At 42.1% G+C, this 20,885-nt stretch overlaps 2 protein-coding genes across 2 annotated transcripts; both read left to right on the top strand.

Moving 5' to 3' along the window:
• Positions 1-2,503: 2,503 nt before the first annotated feature.
• On the top strand, positions 2,504-5,644 carry LOC109778153 (small ribosomal subunit protein uS17). Its single transcript, XM_020336710.4, has 6 exons — positions 2,504-2,629; positions 3,243-3,283; positions 3,366-3,469; positions 4,641-4,785; positions 4,863-4,952; positions 5,334-5,644. The coding sequence occupies exons 1-6, from the start codon at positions 2,618-2,620 to the stop codon at positions 5,425-5,427; spliced, it is 486 nt and encodes a 161-aa protein (XP_020192299.1). The 5' UTR covers positions 2,504-2,617; the 3' UTR covers positions 5,428-5,644.
• Positions 5,645-7,827: 2,183 nt separating this feature from the next.
• LOC109778152 (temperature-induced lipocalin-1) lies at positions 7,828-8,807 on the top strand. Its single transcript, XM_020336709.4, has 2 exons — positions 7,828-8,371; positions 8,477-8,807. The coding sequence occupies exons 1-2, from the start codon at positions 7,985-7,987 to the stop codon at positions 8,660-8,662; spliced, it is 573 nt and encodes a 190-aa protein (XP_020192298.1). The 5' UTR covers positions 7,828-7,984; the 3' UTR covers positions 8,663-8,807.
• The last annotated feature ends 12,078 nt before the right edge of the window (positions 8,808-20,885 follow it).

Genomic DNA, 20,885 nt, shown 5'->3' with positions numbered 1-20,885 from the left:
CGTTGTTGGCGTTTTTTCCTCTAGATCCTGCCCCCTTGCGTCATCCTGGGCTTCTTGCGCCGGCGTGGATTCTTGGAGTGGTGTTGTTCAGGTTCTTGTTTCGGACATGGTGCGTTGACAACCATGGAGTTCCTGTGAAGGTCTAGTTCAGTTCGTGGGTTTCGGGTTCGGATGCTCTTCGTCAGTGGTTGTGTCTTGACGTGCTTGCATCACGTCAAGCCGACGGTTACAGTGGTGCTGCAGCATTGGTTCATCTCATCTTCGGCGTGCTAGTCTTTGATTGATAATGGAGACTTCCCGTCCGCCATGGGTCCCTACCCTTGTCCAATTGTTTTGCTGGCTCTGGGAGGGAGTGGCAGCGGCGTGCCGCCATCTCACATTGATGTATGTGCTGAATCGGGCCCCCAAGAATCTGTTTGCAACTTCCTTTATTTCTGGGTGTGTCCTACCACAGGTTATTTTCAACTAGCAAAAGAGCCCATGCTTTACAACGGGAGGAAACAATATGACACTCACCTAACCCAATAATCATGACTCAAGACCCCACTAGATCCATGTCGTTTATTTGAACATGGCATCTCATCTATATTGCCCCCCTCTCTCTCTCTCTCTCTCTCTCTCTCTCTCTCTCTGTGTGTGTGTCTGTGTGCATAAGGTGAACATCAACTTTCTTTTTTCCCTGGGATGTTTTGCCGAGGCATGCACGTGTGGCTATTGATGTTTTTGTGGTTATTGATTAAAATTACACCATAAATAGAATTTTAAAAATGTTAAATAGGTAATAACATCATATTCATATTGCACACATTGCTATTGATCAAAATTACACCATAAATAAATTTTAAAAATATATTACATAAGTAAAATAACAGCATACTCAGATTGCACACATCGCTATTGGTTAAAATTACACAATAAATAGAATTTAAAAAATATTAAATAGGTAAAATATCATCATATTCATATTGTACACATAGCTATTGATTACAATTACACCATAAATATATTTTCTAAAAATACAAAATAGGTAAAATAACATCATATTCAAATTCTACACATTTTTCTAATCAAATTTCATATATAATAATTTAAAATTGGAGTTACTATTTAAAAGATACTATTTAAAAAAAGTATTTGTCACTTTTAGTTGAACTGTGGGTTAATTAATGGAAATGACATGGGGTTCTCTAGAAAATATGAAAAATGTTTTTTTATCTAAGTCCGAACTACGGGTTTATTTCACGGAAACACTTGGTGATTTATGAAGAAAATACAAAAAAACGATTCGTTTTTATCACTTAAGTCAGAATTACGGGTTGATTTCAAGAAAACATAGGAGATTTTTTTGTAAAAAGAGCGACGGAGCGGACGGCCAGAAACACTCCTCCCTTTATTATTAGAGATATATGTATATTCCCGTGGCCTCTTTGCGGAGAAAAAAAGAAGTTCATCAGGTACCAAAAATGCATATGACCCCTATTCATAATTGGGTTTTGCAATTTAGTTCATCAGGTACCGAGAATGCATGCGATCCCTATTCATGCCGTCTGAGGAGCTTCCAAACGGGCTGGCCACTAGCACAACCCATTTTAGTGATACTGTGATTATATTTTATGTAGAAACTAAACTATATGAAAATCAATTAATATGCATATGTTCTAAATATTTAGTAGCTCAAGGAAAAACGGTTTATCCATTTTTGTCAATTTATTAAGGAACACAGTACAGATGCATACACTCACAATACTCATGCACACTCACCTCTATACAAATATGCACGAAAAATCCCACCTCTACGAACATCTTCGAGAAACCGAGCCGACAGATCCTTAAGAAATTGTGAGCATCCATATTAAATTTAGGACTCGAACCCATGTGGGTTGTGCCCACCATAATGAACCTAATCATCTTACAGTTTGTGACCTTATTTTATCATTTGTTCATACGACATACGTTGCTTGCTTTTGTATATATTATAAATAATGCTAATATAACTAGTGAAACATCAAAAAAGAATTTGCAACATATTTAATGTAACAATCATTTTTATATTAATATCCTGAATTGTTTTTATTTTATTAAAAAATATGTTAGTGTGTTAAAAAAATCATATAACCTAGACGAACATGGTTGATTTATTTGCATTGATATTTTTCCCGTGATGAAAATAATACTTGACCACTAGAACAAAAATACCTTAATCAACACACTTTCTTTAAAAGTGACATACATTATATTTATTGAAGCAACATAAAAAATACAAATTAGTTTTAAAAATTCTAGTACACTTAAATGACAATAATTATAGACAAAAATAAATGAATGAACCGAAAACTAATGAAATAAACATTTTTTGAGGAATACTAATGAAGTTTTTTTTGAGACAAAGGAATACTAATGAAGTAAACATGAAACAAGTGATTAAAGGTAGGCCAGCTATCTAAAAAAAAAAGTAGCCCAACTGGGGGAAACCAGCTTGAGATCCAGGCCCACAAGAGGCCACTCGATTCGCTACATAAACCAGCGCGACGAGTAGGGTTTTTGCCTCGGCTACTCCTCTCGTCTCTCGCCGCCTAGCACGTGCCGCCGTCGGCCCCATCGCCTTCGAGCATCAGCCATGGCGGAGCAGGTCAGCTGTGTCGATGCTACCACTTCATCTGCACTCCACTTTCTCTCGTTTGCCCTATCCGAGTTCTCGGGGACATCCGTTTGAGTCAACGAAAATTTTACCTAATTCTCCATTGATTAGTCTGATAGAAGACTTAGATCTAGCACGGCAGGTACTTTAGGTGTTAAGTAGAGCAATATAAAAGCCCAGCGTTGATATGGCACAAACTATTACTATTTGAGACGTAGTATGTGTTTTGGTCCATTCGCTTCGCCTATCGCTAAGTGACTGAGACTCGACATTCCAAAATAGTGGGCGTAGTGGCATATATACGTTTGATCACTGCATCCTTGCATTTGCTAATTCCAATGTTCTGTAGGCAGACTCTTTAGTTTCCGTCGTAGATGGATTCTATTAACCTGTGAAAGTTAGGCTATTGTTCTGTTCACTGTCACCCTCTAATCCCCATTGCCCATGTGTCAATAGCTAAGGTTCTTGGATAAGCTTGCCACGCTACTGGCAATATATTTCTTGGTCACAAGGTAGCCATATTAGACAAAATGGTTGGGATGCTTAGGTATTCTCAGGCTTTAATCAAACAACATGACCTGAACAGTTTTGCTGGCTTTTGCAGACTGAGAAGGCTTTCCTGAAGCAGCCCAAGGTGTTCCTCTGGTACGAGGAAGTGTTGTTTTCTAAGTAAGCTGGTAATATGTGTGTCCTGAATTGTTGATCATGACTTGATTTGCAATTACAGCTCAAAGAAGACCACAAAGGGGAACAATAAGCCTGGCAAGGAGGGTAACAGGTTCTGGAAGAGTGTTGGCCTTGGTTTCAAGACTCCCAAGGAAGCCATTGAGGGTTTGTTCTGTCACTCATTTTTCCAATTGTAATGCGATAGCTTAGCTGGTGTGCTGCCTTGTCCATTTTGTAGTATTGAATGTTATTAAGTGCCTTGTACTCATGGACTTGTTGAAGCATGTGACTCAGCATTTTTTCCTCTTCTTATGTTCATATGCTTCTTAGCTAGATACATCTTTAGTTTATGTACACCATAAAAATCAGTATAGCCTGCAACTTGGGCAAGTTCAGTGTTATTGTTTTATCTGTTATGACTTGTGATGTTGATGTGCAGTGAGCATTTAATTTTACTTGTTTCATCAGTTTATTGTGCTCGTGCTATCAATATTTTTGATCAGTTTGTTATTTTTGGCAGTGCTCTACTGTATTTGAAAATATTGTGTCAAACATACATTTTGTTGATATTCTCTGTTGAAACATTTTGCCAATTCTCCATCAATTTGGACGTTGGATGAATTGGCTGGTACACAAATTTAATACGGTATAGAGCCAACAAGAGGGCTTGAGTTCCAAGACCTGGCAAAAATACTATAAAATAAAAATAGTTGCAGTCTACACCAGTCCCACATTATTGCTGCTAAGGATTCCCTGCCTGGGAGGGGAGCATATTGAATTCCTCCTTCGCTGTCTGATACTTTATGTCTTATGTTCTACTAATACAATCTCTTCTTTTCAAACTGAATGTGTTTCAATTGTTGAGTGTTTAGTGATGTGTCATCTGATGTCATTTAAATTGTATAGGTTTTGTTTGTTGTTGCTGGTCTTTTCGTTCATAAATTCTCTTTTCAGCTAATAGAAAGGGCAGTGCTTGTTAATACGTGCAGTTGTCTTTGACCTTCTTATGCCTTTGCTTCTTCTTTATCTACGTGCTTTCATATGAATATAATATGTTGTTCTTTAAAATTAAGATGTTGACCAAGAATATTACTTTTGTTTTACTTCTGCATTTATGATTTTTGATTGTTCAATTTTGCCTCAGTTACCAGATTAATCAAGCTTGTTGGATTAGTTTCTTCATGACATCTTGAAACACACTTTGTCGCAAAAATTATTTGAAATTACGGTATTTTGTCATCATTTGTTTTGTCAGTGTGCTTAGTCATTATTTTCTGTCCTGTTCGGCTGTACATTGCACAAGCTATGCGTGCATTTATTCTGGCTTGTGTTGCAGGAACCTACATTGATAAGAAGTGCCCATTCACTGGCACTGTGTCAATTAGAGGTCGCATCATTGCTGGAACATGTCATAGTGCTAAAATGAACAGGACTATCATTGTTCGTAGGAACTACCTTCACTATGTCAAAAAATACCAGAGGCAAGCTAATCTTCTTCATTGGTTTTTAATTGTTTGGGTTGTTGCAACATAAGCAATGTAGTGATATTCGTGAATAGGTATGAGAAGAGGCACTCCAACATCCCTGCCCACATTTCCCCTTGCTTCCGTGTGAGAGAAGGAGATCACGTGATCATTGGCCAGTGCAGGTAAACATTATGTACTTTTGTAATGCGTCTGCACATTGACACCATTAACAGACATTAGCTAGCTAGCTACTCCCTCTGTTCACAAATATATAATGTTTTGGATATTTCAATATCGACTATATACGGACTGAAATGAGTGAACAAACACACTAAAACGTGTCTACACACATCTGATTCAGAAAGAAATTAGGACATCTTATATTTATGAACAGAGGGAGTAGATAACTGTGAACTAGGACATGTTTTTGGTTAAATGGGGCATGGCATGACCTCATTATCACACCGACCGACTGAGGGTTGAAACATGTAGCTTACGCTGTCGTGTTTATGATATCTGCTCAGCACTGCTTGTAACTGAGTTACATCAATTATGCCATGTAGGCCGCTGTCCAAGACGGTGCGGTTCAATGTGTTGAAGGTCGTCCCGGCAGGGTCAAAGAGTGGTGCGGTGAAGAAGGCATTCACCGGTGCTTGAGCAAGTCATGGCAGAATCCGAAACCTTTTCACCATGAAATTTTGATGTCACATCATCTATATTGTTCCATCTGTGTGTACTAGGGTTTTGTCTCGAGAGTTCCCCAAATTTCAAGTTAAGAGTGAATGGTTTAGTGAAGTTCAGAGTGCTTCGTGAAGAAGATTATTGATGCAGTTACCTGGTTACTCGTTAATATACATCACTCGTTTTTGGCTTCTTGCTTGTGACTCTTATCTGAATTGAGCCTATAATGTCTAGGACCAACAAAGCTGCAGCACGCAAGTGCTGATTTATCCCATCTGTCGGTTGTTGATGGAAGTCTGTCCCTGAATGATAGCCGGGAGCTCGGCGCTAGACACCGCACCTTGTACGGACAATATTCCGTGTTGAGTTGCTTCCCCTCCCAGCAGCAGATTGAAACTTTTCACACGGCGTACGTACACAGGTGTGGCAGAGTTTCACTCGTTGCAGCGGGACAGCGAGCCGTGGCTCCAGAACACTGGCGTCCGCAAAGCGTGCAAGCCGTTGTTTGGGACCCCCGAGGGCGCACGTAACTGAACTCTGCCGAAGTAGGACAAGGATGGCAACAGTGACCCCGAGGGAACACTTGTAATATACTCCTGGCCAAGGCTAGATGCGCCACTTGAAAAAAAAGAAAAAAAAGCCTAGATGCAGGAATAGTAAAACGAGGCCTCATTTGGTTTTGGTTTGTAGGAATTCTATAGGTTAGGATTTTTAAAGGAAAAATTTCTTTGGAGTTTGCAGGAATGGATTTCTATTCCTATTAGGATAGGAACCAATCTTTCACATTGAAAGAAAAAAAAATTAGCCTAGACTCAATGGAAGATTCCTATCATATGCATCAAATGACATCTTTTTCTCTATATAAATTGAGATACATGCCACGTCACTTCTTAGGATTTTTCTATTCCTAAGAAATTCCAATCCTATGAACCAAAGGAGTCCATAGCTAAGAAAAAAGACCCAACCTCTGCAACAACACGATGCCGAGGCTAGTCACAGGTAGGAACCAAAAGGGGGAATCTTTGGATAAGACATCGAGTAATGCACATAACCAAACACTATGTGCTTATTTTCTCACTAGGCAAAGCTAGGGGTGTAACTTAGGTGCATGTTCAACCAACATTTGCTTCATCGTCACCCCACCCCCATACTCAATGTCTCTCCTCTATGACCCCACTCTTCACACCCCCCCCCCCCCCCCCCCCGCCCCACCCCAAGGACAACCACCTTGCCTCTCCATGTCCTCTTTCTTCTCTTGCATCCATCGATGCTAGCTACTACTATCCTCATCTGAAAGAGCAGATGACGCCATCATCAAGTCGGGATGCCAATGCCCACGACGCCATATTATCGGTCTAGTCGCCGACTTGCTTGTATCAGTGGACATCGACTCCTTGATGACCTTCCTCTCTCCTTGGCGCCGAACCCCTTCCCCGCATTTTTCTCGGCTCCTCCTTCTCCTCTCTCTTCCCACTGGATAGCAACTAAGGCCTCCTTTGGTTTGGAGGAATTTCACAGGATTTCCATAGGCTAGAATTCCTACAGAAAAATTTTCTTTAGAGCCCTTTGGTTTATAGAAATGGGTTCCTAACTTCCTATTCCTACGTAGGATTGGTTCCCATCCTCTAAAATTCAAAGAAGAATAAATGTTAGCCTAGACTCAACAGGAAAAAAAATCCTACACCGTGAACCAAATGCCATCTCATTTCTTATTCCTATTCAGAGAATTTTAGATACATGTCATCTCATTTTCTACAAGTTTCTCATTCCCCGTGATATTTCTATCTTATGAACCAAGGAAAGCCTAAGCGATTTCAGCCTTATTTGTGTTTAGGTAGACTTTGGGGGTTGGAGTTTCAACCTTGGGGAGCAAGAAATCATGTAAGGCTGGGTATACGTGTCCATGGACGTTCGGGAGTGCTCTAGAGCACCGTGTGAAGAGTGTCCTTGTGTGAAAACAGCTCCTTGGTCTCGGGGTAATTTTGTGTGGTTCAGAACTGATTAGTAGTTCGAAAAGGAAAAGAACTGTACGCTAGAAGTCGAATGTACCTGATGTGTATGTTGACGTGCATGACGCGAACATCAATACAGATCAAAACATGTCCACTTGGGAACATGTCGGCATTTCCTCTGGTCCATGAACGCTAATTAGTTTTTACCAATGATACCAAAACAACAACCTGCAGCACCAAAAATGGCGCTGTCTGGGGCGAGCTTAGGACATGGAGAGATGTCGAGAAAGCAGTAACCTTCACGTGCAAGTCTCCACGTATAGACCCCGACAAACCATCGCGCTAAGCGTTCCAGAGCCCTCCACGTCCTTTCAAATTTCGACCACCTTATCCTCCCCGACCTTCTTCATCCCCCTTTCCCCTTCCATACGAGCTGCTAGCTTGCCTGTGAAGCCCTCTCACACCTCCTATATATCAACCTATCTCAAGCTCACTACAGCTTCATCCAAGCAACCGTGATCAGTTCACGAATCCACCTAAAGCGAGACACAGACCGAGCAGCGACCGGGCGGCGATAGACGATGGCGGCCAAGAAGAGCGGGAGCGAGATGGGCGTGGTGCTGGGGCTGGACGTTGCGCGGTACATGGGGCGGTGGTACGAGATCGCGTCCTTCCCCAACTTCTTCCAGCCGCGCGACGGGCGCGACACGCGGGCGACCTACGAGCTCATGGAGGACGGCGCCACGGTGCACGTGCTCAACGAGACGTGGAGCAAAGGGAAGCGCGACTTCATCGAGGGCACCGCCTACAAGGCCGACCCGGTCAGCGAGGAGGCCAAGCTCAAGGTCAAGTTCTACGTCCCGCCCTTCCTCCCCATCATCCCCGTCGTCGGTGACTACTGGGTCCTCTATGTCGACGACGACTACCAGTATGCCCTCGTCGGCGAGCCCCGCCGGAAAAGCCTATGGGTAAGCATACACATAGTATATTACTAACAACGCACATATCCGACGCTACAAGTGCGCTTGATTAATCTGGTTGTTTGCCATATGCGTACGTGTGCATGTATGTAGATCCTGTGCAGGAAGACGCACATCGAGGAGGAGGTGTACAACCAGCTGCTGGAGAAGGCCAAGGAGGAAGGCTACGACGTGGCCAAGCTGCACAAGACGCCGCAGAGCGACCCGCCGCCGGAGAGCGATGCCGCGCCCACCGACAGCAAAGGGACCTGGTGGTTCAAGTCGCTCTTTGGTAAATGATAGATTCATCCGTCTGTATATGCAGTTGGCCGGCACTGTAACAGCCATGATGTGTGTTCATCTGTATCTTAGTGTATTAGCTATTCTCTATGGTGTCGAATAAATGGGACTCAGTGATATGGTATACTACCGTTTTCCAGGAAAAGACTCCATGACGAGCTTTATCAACTGGCACAGGCTACGTGCAAACTGACTGATTTTTGTTATTTGGGTCAGTCGACTGACCAAAAATTCTGTTACTCGGTTGCTCCCATATCTGCATGCTTCCTACTCGATCGTTCCTCCGTACTAGCTGCTCACTTCATCATCCAACTGGAGCAAAGGGTGTACGCTGGACATTTTTTTTTTCAAAACGGAGGCATAAGATTTGCCTCATCTATTAAATAAGGAAGAAGCAGAGTTTAGAGTTTTATAAGAGCACCCACATACACGGCATGACGATTACTCGCGCAAGAAAATAGGCCCTAGTCTTTTGGCACCCGCGGTAATTCAGAGCTTTGCCTCCTCCACGATGTTGTTGAGAAGTATCGGCGGCGGTGTGAACTTGTGCCGTAACACCCGTGCATTCGCTCATTCCAAATAGTCCAAGAAACAAGCATGGTGAGGGAGGCCGAAGCCCTCCCGCTGGGGACGTGGTTGCCGGTTCGCTTGGACCACCATTCGTGGACGGACCCGGCAAGGTGCCAATCGATGGTGTCCATGTGAGCAAGGCCAAGCTTGACGATAATTGACCTCCAAAGCCTAAGTGTGTAGCGATACTTGATATTCATGCAAACATAATACAAACCTGTTAACCGATAACCGAGAGAAGAAACCCGTTAACCGATAACCTGCGTTTGGCTGCTCGGTATTTTTGGAGTTTTAGGAGAATACCATGGTTTTTTTAGAAACTCTAGTTTTAAATACTTTGACGTGTTTGGCTTTTACAAATACTGCTGTTTTATAAACCATAGTATATCTAAAACCGTGGTTTTTTTGCTGTATTTAAAAAAGAGGTCACAACCTCTTTTTTCTAAACTGAGAAGCCCTTGCTCGGTCCATCTTCTTCCTGCCGTCATCACCTTCCATTCCTCCATTTCGTCCGCAGCCACTAAATCAAGATTAGCACCTGGGGCCGTTGATTTCTTCAATCGTTCACTATTGTGCTAGCGCAAGAAGGGACAGCCTGTAGATTATGTTCAATCCTATCGGATGATGCACGTACACGTACGAAATGATTTAGCACCGACTGGAAAAGGCTTAGAACATGGAATACATCGGTTGATACTTGGAGCACAGTCGTACATGACAGGCACAGTTGTGCATGCGGCCGAAGGTACAACATAACTCTACTACAGGTCCTAGCGCATAGGAAAGAGGGGCGTGCGAGAAGGCTACAGGCAAGTAACGGCCGTTAATTAGCACAACCTGATCCCGTCGTTGTATAACTCAGTTCGGTTCAGCTAGCTATGATTATCCATGCAATGAGTAGTTCGTTAATTAGCACAACCTAATCACGTCGTTGTATAACTACTTGAGCGTAGCTCAGTTCCGTTCAGCTAGCTATGATTATCCATACAACGACTAGTCAAAACCAGGGAAACTGAGAAAAACTGCACTTGCCAAACACCTTGGTAGTTTTGCAAAAATTGAGAAAAACTGCGGTTTTTAGAAACCGAAGTATTCATTGCCCACACATTGAAATACTGAGGTTTCAATTATTATGGTTTTGGAAAAACTATGTTGCCAAACTAAATGCAAACCTGTTGACCGACAACCAAAATAAGAAAAAAAAGGGCCAATCGCACGAAATTCTAATACTTGTGGCAAATCTGATTTTCAACCATCCAACGGACAAACGAATGTGCGCCAAAATAAAAATCATCTTGCACAAAAGTTTGTCTCAGTCGATTTTTATATGGGAGCAGTCGAGCCTATGCAACCATAAAACAAAAGCCCACCAGATGCATGGGCTTGTTTTCAAACATAACATCAACTGGCCCAATAGCTGCAACGACACAAGGCAGAAACAAAAAATAAAATAAAATATGAAGTTTTCTAAGGAAGAATGAATTTGACATTGTTATTACACTTTAAGAACAAAAGAAAATTAATGATAAGTTTTGCACAGAATTTATAAATAAATTGCGGTTTTAATAGTATGCAAAAATATTCATATAATAGTGAAATTTACAGAAATTAAGTTTTATAAGAAGGAATGTATTAGTGGTATTGGTATTACCAGTAAATAAGAAATAAATTGCAATAAAAACTTTAAAAATCAAAATAATGAAGTTTTCCAAGAAAAAATAAATTGGTGGCATTGGTATTACCCTTTGAGAAAAATAAAATGCAAACAATATAAATAAACTTGCAGACAACTTTGCAATGAAATTGCACTTTTTTAATATGCAAAGAATAAGCATACAATAATGTAATTTTTGCACTCTATTATAATTTACACAAATATCATAGGGTACTTGCTTCTATACTCAAGCATCAATGAACAAAGACATGCATTAAAATAAAACATAAACTCATCCCTTTTACAACCATAAAACAGAAGCCCACCAAATACTTAGGCTTGGTCCGAAGCAGGACATAAACTGAACCAATATCTGGTAAGGCACACGATAAAAATGAAAATAATGAACAAAAATAAATAAAAACAAAAAAAATGTTTTCTAAGGAAGAATGAATTAGTGGCATTGATATTCCCTTTAAGAACAAAAAAAATAATGGCAAAATTAGCATATAATTTACACATAAATCGTGCTTAGTGTAATTATTTCAAAACATAAGTTTGCTACGAAGGAATGCATTAGTGACAGTGCTATTACCCTTTAAAAAGGAAGAAAATGAAATGTTCTTTGAAAAAGATATTAAAATAATTATTTTTTGTAAGGAAGATTGATAGTGGCATTGGTATTACCATTTAAATCAAAACAAACAGAAAAAATAGAACAAAATAAAAAATATTCAATTTTTCTAAGGAATAATGAGTTGGTGACATTGGTATTAGCCTTTAAGAGGAGAACAAAAATGTCAAAAATGACACATAAATTGTGCCTTTTATAGTAAGCAAAAATACACATATAATAGTGGAATTTCTAAAAATATATTTTTCTAAGAAGGAATAAATTAGTGACATTTATATTACCTTTAAAAAGAAAGGAAATGAAATATAAAATTAGAAATGAAAATAATGAAAAATGAATTAGTGAAATTGGTATTAACCTATAAAATAAAATAAAACAAATAATGAGAAAAATTGCACACAATTTAAATAGAAATTGCGCTTTTTATTATGTGCACGAACATGATCGCTCGTGGGCTCACAGCATTGGGTATCTTGGTGATTCTGGCTAGGCACGTGAATCCAACCTCTTCGTGTAAGGGCACATCCGATGTAAGACTATACTGGACCTTTCGATGACTCTTGATCGAGCATCCACGACTACATCAAGGCGGTACTACGCAATGAGGCTGCTTTTCTAGTTGGAGGCAAAGAATCGAACATGCCAATCAAGCCCAAAGTCCTGTCGTATTGCCATGGAATGCCGATACCAAATGTAAGTATGGACGAAGCCCTTTTTTTCATAAGCTCAGTCCTTCCTTTATAACTGAACCCTTCGTAAATATATGCCTTACCCGCAGGATCTGAAAATGCTCATCTCCATGCCGCCACTGCATGGGAACGCAACCATATGGGAAGATTACGAATGGAAGCACATGATTCACGCTACCTACACACAGAGCCGGCAAGTCGGAGACGGTGACCGATAGGTGAATGATGCTACAACAAAAACGGAACGTGAACAAGGACATCCAACTTGCAAGATACCACACCAGCTTTTGAACTTCAGGCCAGCAAAAGAGGATAGAAGAGTGCTAGCCTCGCCGCGTACGATGTGGAAGAAGGGTCAACAACCACAACGTTTGATGCGCCACCACGTTGGTCCCTTTCGCCTCTCCCGTGCGAATGAGCAATGTCCTCCGGCAAGGAAACGTCCATCATGGCCTTCGAAGGAGAGTCCGACAAGCACACGACCCCGCTAGTGGTCGATGCTCCGGGTAGGTAGGCCCGTCTACAAAAAGAATGTCTAGCAAGTGGCGCAACAAAGGAGTCGTCAGCAACAACAGAAAATGACGAGGGAACTTTGTCACAGGCAAGCAACGAGGAGACATGAAACAACAGTTTTCTACTTTCAATTGTGCCATGATGGCCTTGAAAAATCGGTGGTCGACCTAGCAAGCATTGTGGAGCCCATAACAGAGGTTTGCTGCGTGCTACTTGTGAGCTGCGTTGGTATTTTCCTCGAAAAGGAAGGGTGAAACAATATAGTAGCGGATGGTATTTCCCTCAGTACAGAACCAAGGTTATCGAACCAATAGGAGATTCACGCAACGAACCGGCGACAGTACCTACACACACAAGAGCAAATACTTGCACCCAACACGGGCAAGAGGGTTGTCAATCCCCTTGTACTCATTAATTGCAAGGATCAAATCTGGTAATAGGTGATAGATAAATTGCAAAGTAAGAAAATTGCAGTAAGATATTTTTGGTTTTTGTAATATGATTAAAATAGACCATGGGACCATAGTTTGCACTAGAGACTTCTCTCTCATAAAAATAGCATATGATGGGTGAACAAATTACTTTTGGGCAATCGATAGAAAAGCGCATAGTTATGAAGTTATTCATCGCATGATCATGTACATAGGCATTATGCCCATGACAAGTAAACTGACTCCTGCCTGCATCTACAACTATTACTTCACCAATCGACCGCTATTCAGCATCCATCTATGGTATTAAGTTCATGACAAACAAAGTAACGCTTTAAGCAAGATGATATAATGTAGACAGAATAAATCCAAGCAATATGATTGAACCCCCGTCATTTTCTCCTTAGTAGCAACAATACAAATATGTGCCTCACTACCCCTTCTGTTATTGGGTGAGGACACCGCAAGATTGAACCTACTACTATGCACCACTTCCACCGATGATCTACTCATCAACTTGTCCATACAAAACTCATAGATCAGAAAGCTTTACATAGCTATAACAATCACACATAATAAATTCAGAAAAGACTTAATTACTTTCAATGAATAATTTGATCATAAACCCACAATTCATCGGATCCCAACAAACACATCGCAAAAAAAGATTACATCGAATAGAACTTTGAGAAGAACATTGTATTGAAGATGAAAGAGAGAGAAGAAACATCTAGCTAATCACTATGGACCCATAGGTTTGGGGTAAACTACTCACACATAATCAGAGGTGACACAAGGTTGACGTAGAAGCACCCCGTGATCGATTCTCCCACCGGCAGAGTACCAGCGGAGGCCTCTAGATGGGATCGCGGTAGTACAGAGGCTTGCGGCGGCGGAATAATTGTTTCGGGTCTCGCTCTGGTGTTTTGGTGATTTATTGGAATTTATAGAAGTGGAATTAGGGCAAACGGAGCTACGAGGTGTTGGGGAACGTAGCATGCAATTTCAAACAAATTCCTACGATCACGCAAGATCTATCTAGGAGATGCACAGCAACGAGAGGGGGAGAGTGTGTCCACGTACCCTCGTAGACCGAAAGTGGAAGCTTTAGTTTAACGCGGTTGATGAAGTCGAACGTCTTCGCGATCCAACCGATCAAGTACCGAACGTACGACACCTCCGAGTTCAGCACACGTTCAACTCGATGACGTCCCTCGAACTCTTGATCCAGCAAAGTGTCGATGGAGAGTTTCGTCAGCACGACGGCGTGATGACGGTGATGGTGAAGTGATCCGCACAGGGCTTCGCCTAAGCACTACGACAATATGACCGGAGGAGTAAACGGTGGAGGGGGGCACCGCGCACGGCTAAGAAACAATTGATGTGCTTAGAGGTGCCCCCTGCCCCCGTATATAAAGGAGGAGAGGGGAGGAGACCGGCCTAGGGGGCACGCCAAGTGGGGGGGAAACCCACTTGGACTCCTAGTCCTATTCGCCCCCCTTCCTTCTTTCGGAGGGGGAAAGGGGGAAGGAGAGGAAGAGGGAGAAGGAAAGGGGGGTCGTGCCCCCTACCCTTGTCCTATTCGGGCTCCCCATGGGGGGGGGCGCCACCCCCTTGTGGGCTGCCTAGCCTCTCCCCTATGGCCCATGAGGCCCATTATTTCCCCCCCCCCGGGGGGGGGTGTCCGGTAACCTCCCGGTACTCCGAAAAATACCCGAAACACTCTGGAACCATTCCGGTGTGCGAATACTATCGTCCAATATATCAATATTTACCTCTCAATCATTTCGAGACTCCTCGTCATGTCCATGATCTCATCCGGGACTCTGAACAATCTTTGGTCACCAAAACACATAACTCATACTACAAATCGTCATCGAACGTTGAGCGTGCAGACCCTACGGGTTCGAGAACTATGTAGACATGACCGAGACACATCTCCGGCCAATAACCAACAGCAGAACCTGGATGTTCATATTGGTTCCTACATATTCTACGAAGATCTTTATCGGTCAAACCGCAATGACAACATACGTTATTCCCTTTGTCATCGGTATGTTACTTGCCCGAGATTCGAACGTCGGTATCTTCATACCTAGTTCAATCTCGTTACCGGCAAGTCTCTTTACTCGTTCCGTAATGCATCATCCCGCAATAACACATTAGTCACATTGCTTGCAAGTCTCATCATGATGTGCATTACCGAGAGGGCCCAGAGATACCTCTCCGATACTCGGAGTGACAAATCCTAATCTCGATCTATGCCAACCCAACAAACACCTTCGGAGACACCTGTAGAGCATGTTTATAATCACCCAGTTACGTTGCGATGTTTGATAGCACACAAGGTGTTCCTCCGGTATTCGGGAGTTGCATAATCTCATAGCCAAAGGAATATGTATAAGTCATGAAGAAAGCAATAGCAATAAAACTTAATGATCATTATGCTAAGCTAACGGATGGCTCTTGTCCATCACATCATTCTCCTAATGATGTGATCCCGTTCATCAAATGAGAACACATGTCTATGGTTAGGAAACTTAACCATCTTTGATTAAAGTCTAGTAGAGGCATACTAGGGACACAATGTTTTGTCTATGTATTCACAAATGTATCAAGTTTCCGCTTAATACAATTATAGCATGAATAATAAACATTTATCATGATATAAGGAAATATAAATAACAACTTTATTATTGCCTCTAGGGCATATTTCCTCCAGTCTCCCACTTGCACTAGAGTCAATAATCTAGATTACATTGTAATGATTCTAACACCCATGGAGTCCTTGTGTTGATCATGTTTTGCTCGTGGAAGAGGCTTAGTCAACGGGTCTGCAACATTCAGATCCATATATATTTTGCAAATCTCTATGTCTCCCTCCTTGACTTGATCGTGGATGGAGTTGAAGCGTCTCTTGATGTGTTTGGTTCTCTTGTGAAATCTGGATTCCTTCGCTAAGGCAATTGCTCCAGTATTGTCACAAAAGATTTTCATTGGACCCGATGCACTAGGTATTACACCTAGATCGGATATGAACTCCTTCATTTGCTGCTTCCGAAGCAACTATGTACTCCGCTTCACACGTAGACCCCGCCACGACGGTTTGCTTGGAACTGCACCAACTAACAGCTCCGCCATTCAATATAAATACGTATTTGGTTTGTGACTTAGAGTCACCCGGATCAGTGTCAAAGCTAGCATCAATGTAACCATTTACGACAAGCTCTTTGTCACCTCCATAAACGAGAAACATATCCTTAGTCCTTTTCAGTTACTTCAGGATGTTCTTTACTGCTGTCCAGTGATCCACTCCTAGATTACTTTGGTACCTCCCTGCTACACTTATAGCTAGGCACCCATCAGGTCTGGTACACAGCATTGCATACATGATAGAACCTATTGCTGAGGCATAGGGAATGACTTTCATTTTCTCTCTATCTTCTGCACTGGTCGGGCATTGAGTCTTACTCAATTTCACACCTTGTAACACAGGCAAGAACCCTTTCTTTGACTGATCCATTTTGAACTTCTTCAAAACTTTATCAAGGTATGTGCTTTGTAAAAGTCCAATTAAGCGTCTTGATCTATCTCTATAGATCTTGATGCTCAATATATAAGCAGCTTCACCGAGGTCTTTCATTGAAAAATTCTTATTCAAGTATCCTTTTATGCTATCCAGAAATTCTATATCATTTTCAATCAACAATATGCCATCCACATATAATATTAGAAATGCTACAGAGCTCCCACTCACTTTCTTGTAAATACAAGCTTCTCCAAAAGTCTGTATAAAACCATATGCTTTGATGACACTATCAAAGCATATATTCCAACTCCGAGATGCTTGCACCAGTCCATAAATGGATCACTGGAGCTTGCACACTTTGTTAGCACCTTTAGGATCGACAAAACCTTCTGGTTGCATCATATACAACTCTTTTTTAAGAAATCCATTAAGGAATGTAGTTTTGACGTCCATTTGCCATATTTCATAATCATAAAATGCGGCAATTGCTAACATGATTCAGACAGACTTAAGCATCGCTATGGGTGAGAAGGTCTCATCATAATCAACTCCTTGAACTTGTCGAAAACCTTTCGCAACAAGTCGAGCTTTGTAGACTGTAACATTACCATCAGCGTTAGTCTTCTTCTTGAAGATCCATTTATTCTCAATGGCTGGTCGATCATCGGGCAAGTCAACCAAAGTCCATACTTTGTTCTCATACATGGATCCCATCTCAGATTTCATGGCCTCAAGCCATTTTGCGGAATCTGGGCTCATCATCGCTTCCTCATAGTTCGTAGGTTCGTCATGGTCTAGTAACATAACTTCCAGAACATGATTACCGTACCACACTGGTGTGGAACGTACTCTGGTTGACCTACGAGGTTCGGTAGTAACTTGATCTGAAGTTTCACGATCATCATCACTAGCTTCCTCACTAATTGGTGTAGGCATCACTAGAACTGATTTCTGTGACGAACTACTTTCCAATTCGACAGAAGGTACAATTACCTCATCAAGTTCCACTTTCCTCCCACTCACTTCTTTCGAGAGAAACTCCTTCTCTAGAAAGGATCCATTCTTAGCAACAAATATCTTGCCTTCGGATCTGTGATAGAAAGTGTACCCAATAGTTTCTTTTGGGTATCCTATGAAGACACACTTTTCTGATTTGGGTTCGAGCTTATCAGGCTGAAGCTTTTCACATAAGCATCGCAACCCCAAACTTTAAGAAACGATAGCTTAGGTCTATTGCCAAACCATAGTTCATACAGTGTCGTCTCAACGGATTTAGATGGTGCCCTATTTAATGTGAATGCAACTGTCTCTAATGCATAACCCCAAAATGATAGTGGTAAATCGGTAAGAGACATCATAGATCGCACCATATCTAATAAAGTATGGTTACGACATTCGGACACACCATTACGCTATGGTGTTCCAGGTGGCGTGAGTTGTGAAACTATTCCACATTGTTTTAAATGAAGGCCAGACTCGTAACTCAAATATTCGCCTCCGCGATCAGATCATAGAAACTTTATTTTCTTGTTACGATGATTTTCCACTTCACTCTGAAATTCTTTGAACTTTTCAAATGTTTCAGACTTGCGTTATTAAGTAGATATACCCATATCTGCTCAAATCATCTGTGAAGGTCAGAAAATAATGATGCCCGCCGCGAGCCTCGGCACTCATCAGACCGCATACATCGGTATGTATTATTTCCAGTAAGTCAGTAGCTCGCTTCATTGTTCCGGAGAACGGAGTCTTAGTCATCTTGCCCATGAGGCATGGTTCGCAAGCATCAAATGATTCCAAAAGTCCATCTGCATGGAGTTTCTTCATGCGCTTTACACCAATATGACCTAAACAGCAGTGCCACAAATATGTTGCACTATCATTATCAACTTTGCATCTTTTGGCGTCAATATTATGAATATGTGTGTCAGCACGATCGAGATTCAATAAAAATAGACCACTCTTCAAGGGTGCATGGCCATAAAAGATATTACTGATATAAATAGAACAACCATTATTCTCCGATTTAAATGAATAATCGTCTCGCATCAAACAAGATCCAGATATAATGTTCATGCTCAACGCTGGCACCAAATAACAATTATTCAGGTCTAAAACTAATCCCGAAGGTAGATGTAGAGGTAGCGTGCCGACGACGATCACACCGACCTTGGAACCATTCCCGACGCGCATTGTCACCTCGTCCTTTGCCAATCTTCGCTTAATCTGTAATCCCTGTTTCGAGTTGCAAATATGAGCAACAGAACCAGTATCAAATACCCAGGCACTATTACGAGCATTAGTAAGGTACACATAAATAACATGTATATCGAATATAGCTTTGTTCACTTTGCCATCCTTCTTATCCGCCAAATACTTGGGGCAGTTCCGCTTCCAGCGTCCAGTCCCTTTGTAGTAGAAGCACTCAGTTTCAGGCTTAGGTCTAGACTTGGGCTTCTTCCCGGGAGTGGCAACTTGCTTGCCATTCTTCTTGAAGTTCCCCTTCTTTCCTTTGCCCTTTTTCTTGAAACTAGTGGTCTTGTTAACCATCAAAACGTGATGCTCCTTCTTGATTTCTACCTCCGCAACTTTGAGCATTGCGAAGAGCTCAGCGATATGTTGGGGAACGCAGTAATTTCAAAAAAATTCCTACGATCACACAAGATCTATCTAGGTGATGCATAGCAACGAGATGGGCGAGTGTTTGATAATCCCCAAGTGCAGGGAATCATCGTAGCAATTTCCAAAGGTGGAAGTGATAAGTATGGAGTGTCGAACCCAGAAGGAGCTAAAGGTATGATCAATATTCTCTCAAGCCCTATCTGCCACTGATACGACTCTACGTGCACCGAACGTTTGCTTCCAACTAGAAACGAGAAATAAAACTACGTTGTGGGTATGAAGAGGATAACTTTGTATGATATCGGAGAGCTAAAATATAAAAAGTAGGTGCTGTTATCATAAAGCCAGAATATATTACTAAATATTATAAATAGCGAGTGTGGAATAATGGTGGATCGGTGTGCGGAATTGTCCTAGGCAATTATTAACAAGACCGGTAATCACTATTGCAGTTTCATATAAGGGAGAGGCATAAGCTAACATACTTTCTCTACTTGGATCATATGCACTTATGATTGGAACTCTAGCAAGCATCCGCAACTACTAAAGATCATTAAGGTAAAACCCAACCATAGCATTAAAGCATCAAGTCCTCTCTATTCCCAAACGCAACAATCCCTCTTACTTGGGTTTGTGTTTCAGTCACTCACCAACCCACTATAAGCGAATCATGAACATATTGCAACACCCTACAGCGGTAGTCCCTCACGCTTGCGCGACACGGAGGGCACCATAGGACAGCACCAAAATAAAACATACAACTCATACCAATCTAGATCATCAATCAACCCAAAGACAAAAGATATCTACTCAAAACATCATAGGATGGTAACACATCATTGGATCATAATATGTGGCATAAAGCACCATGTTCAAGTAGGGATTACAGCGGGGTGCGGGAGAGTGGACCGCGTAAAAGAGATGAGGATGGTGATGATGATGGTGATGTTGATGAAGGCGATCACCGTGGCGATGATTCCCCTCCCGATGGCACTCCGGCGCCACCGGAAGAGAGGAGGAGAGGTTCTCACCCTTGTGCTTCCTCCTCCATGGCCTCCACCCTCTGGTCCTTGGCCTTCATGGTGATGATGGCCCCTCCGGGATACTCCTCCATGGCCACCGGTGATGATGGCCCCCTCCGGCAGGGTGCCAGAGAGGGCCTAGATTGACTTCTCGTGGCTACAGAGGCTTGCGGCGGCGGAACTTCCGATCTAGGTTTCTTTCTGGAAGTTTGGGTATATATAGAAGAATTTTGCGTTGATTTCACGTCAGGGTGGTCTCCGGGCTGTCCACGAGGCAGGGGGGCGCGCCCTAGGGGGGTGGGCGCGCCCCCACCCTCGTGGGCAGCCCGGGACTCTTCTGGCCTGCTTCTGGTACTCCGTGGGCTTCTTCTGGTCCAAAAATGATCTCCGTCAAGTGGCACGTCAATTGGACTCCGTTTAGTTTTCCTTTTCTGCGATACTCTAAAACAAGGAGAAAACTGAAACTGGCACTGGGCTCTAGGTTAATAGGTTAGTCCCAAAAATCATATAAAATATCATATAGATGCATATAAAACATCCTAGAAGGATAGTATAATAG

The sequence above is a fragment of the Aegilops tauschii genome, chromosome 6, assembly GCF_002575655.3.
Source record: "Aegilops tauschii subsp. strangulata cultivar AL8/78 chromosome 6, Aet v6.0, whole genome shotgun sequence".
Lineage (NCBI taxonomy): Eukaryota > Viridiplantae > Streptophyta > Magnoliopsida > Poales > Poaceae > Aegilops > Aegilops tauschii.
The sequence above is the reverse complement of the archived record's forward strand: the minus strand, read 5'-3'. Positions and strand labels throughout refer to the sequence as shown.

Coding starts and splice junctions, on each gene's coding strand:
- LOC109778152 (XM_020336709.4), top strand. CDS start 7,985: ATGGCGGCCAAGAAGAGCGGGAGCGAGATGGGCGTGGTGCTGGGGCTG. Junction 8,372..8,476: donor CCCGCCGGAAAAGCCTATGG/GTAAGCATACAC, acceptor GCATGTATGTAG/ATCCTGTGCAGGAAGACGCA.
- LOC109778153 (XM_020336710.4), top strand. Junction 3,284..3,365: donor CAGCCCAAGGTGTTCCTCTG/GTACGAGGAAGT, acceptor TTGCAATTACAG/CTCAAAGAAGACCACAAAGG. Junction 3,470..4,640: donor TCCCAAGGAAGCCATTGAGG/GTTTGTTCTGTC, acceptor CTTGTGTTGCAG/GAACCTACATTGATAAGAAG.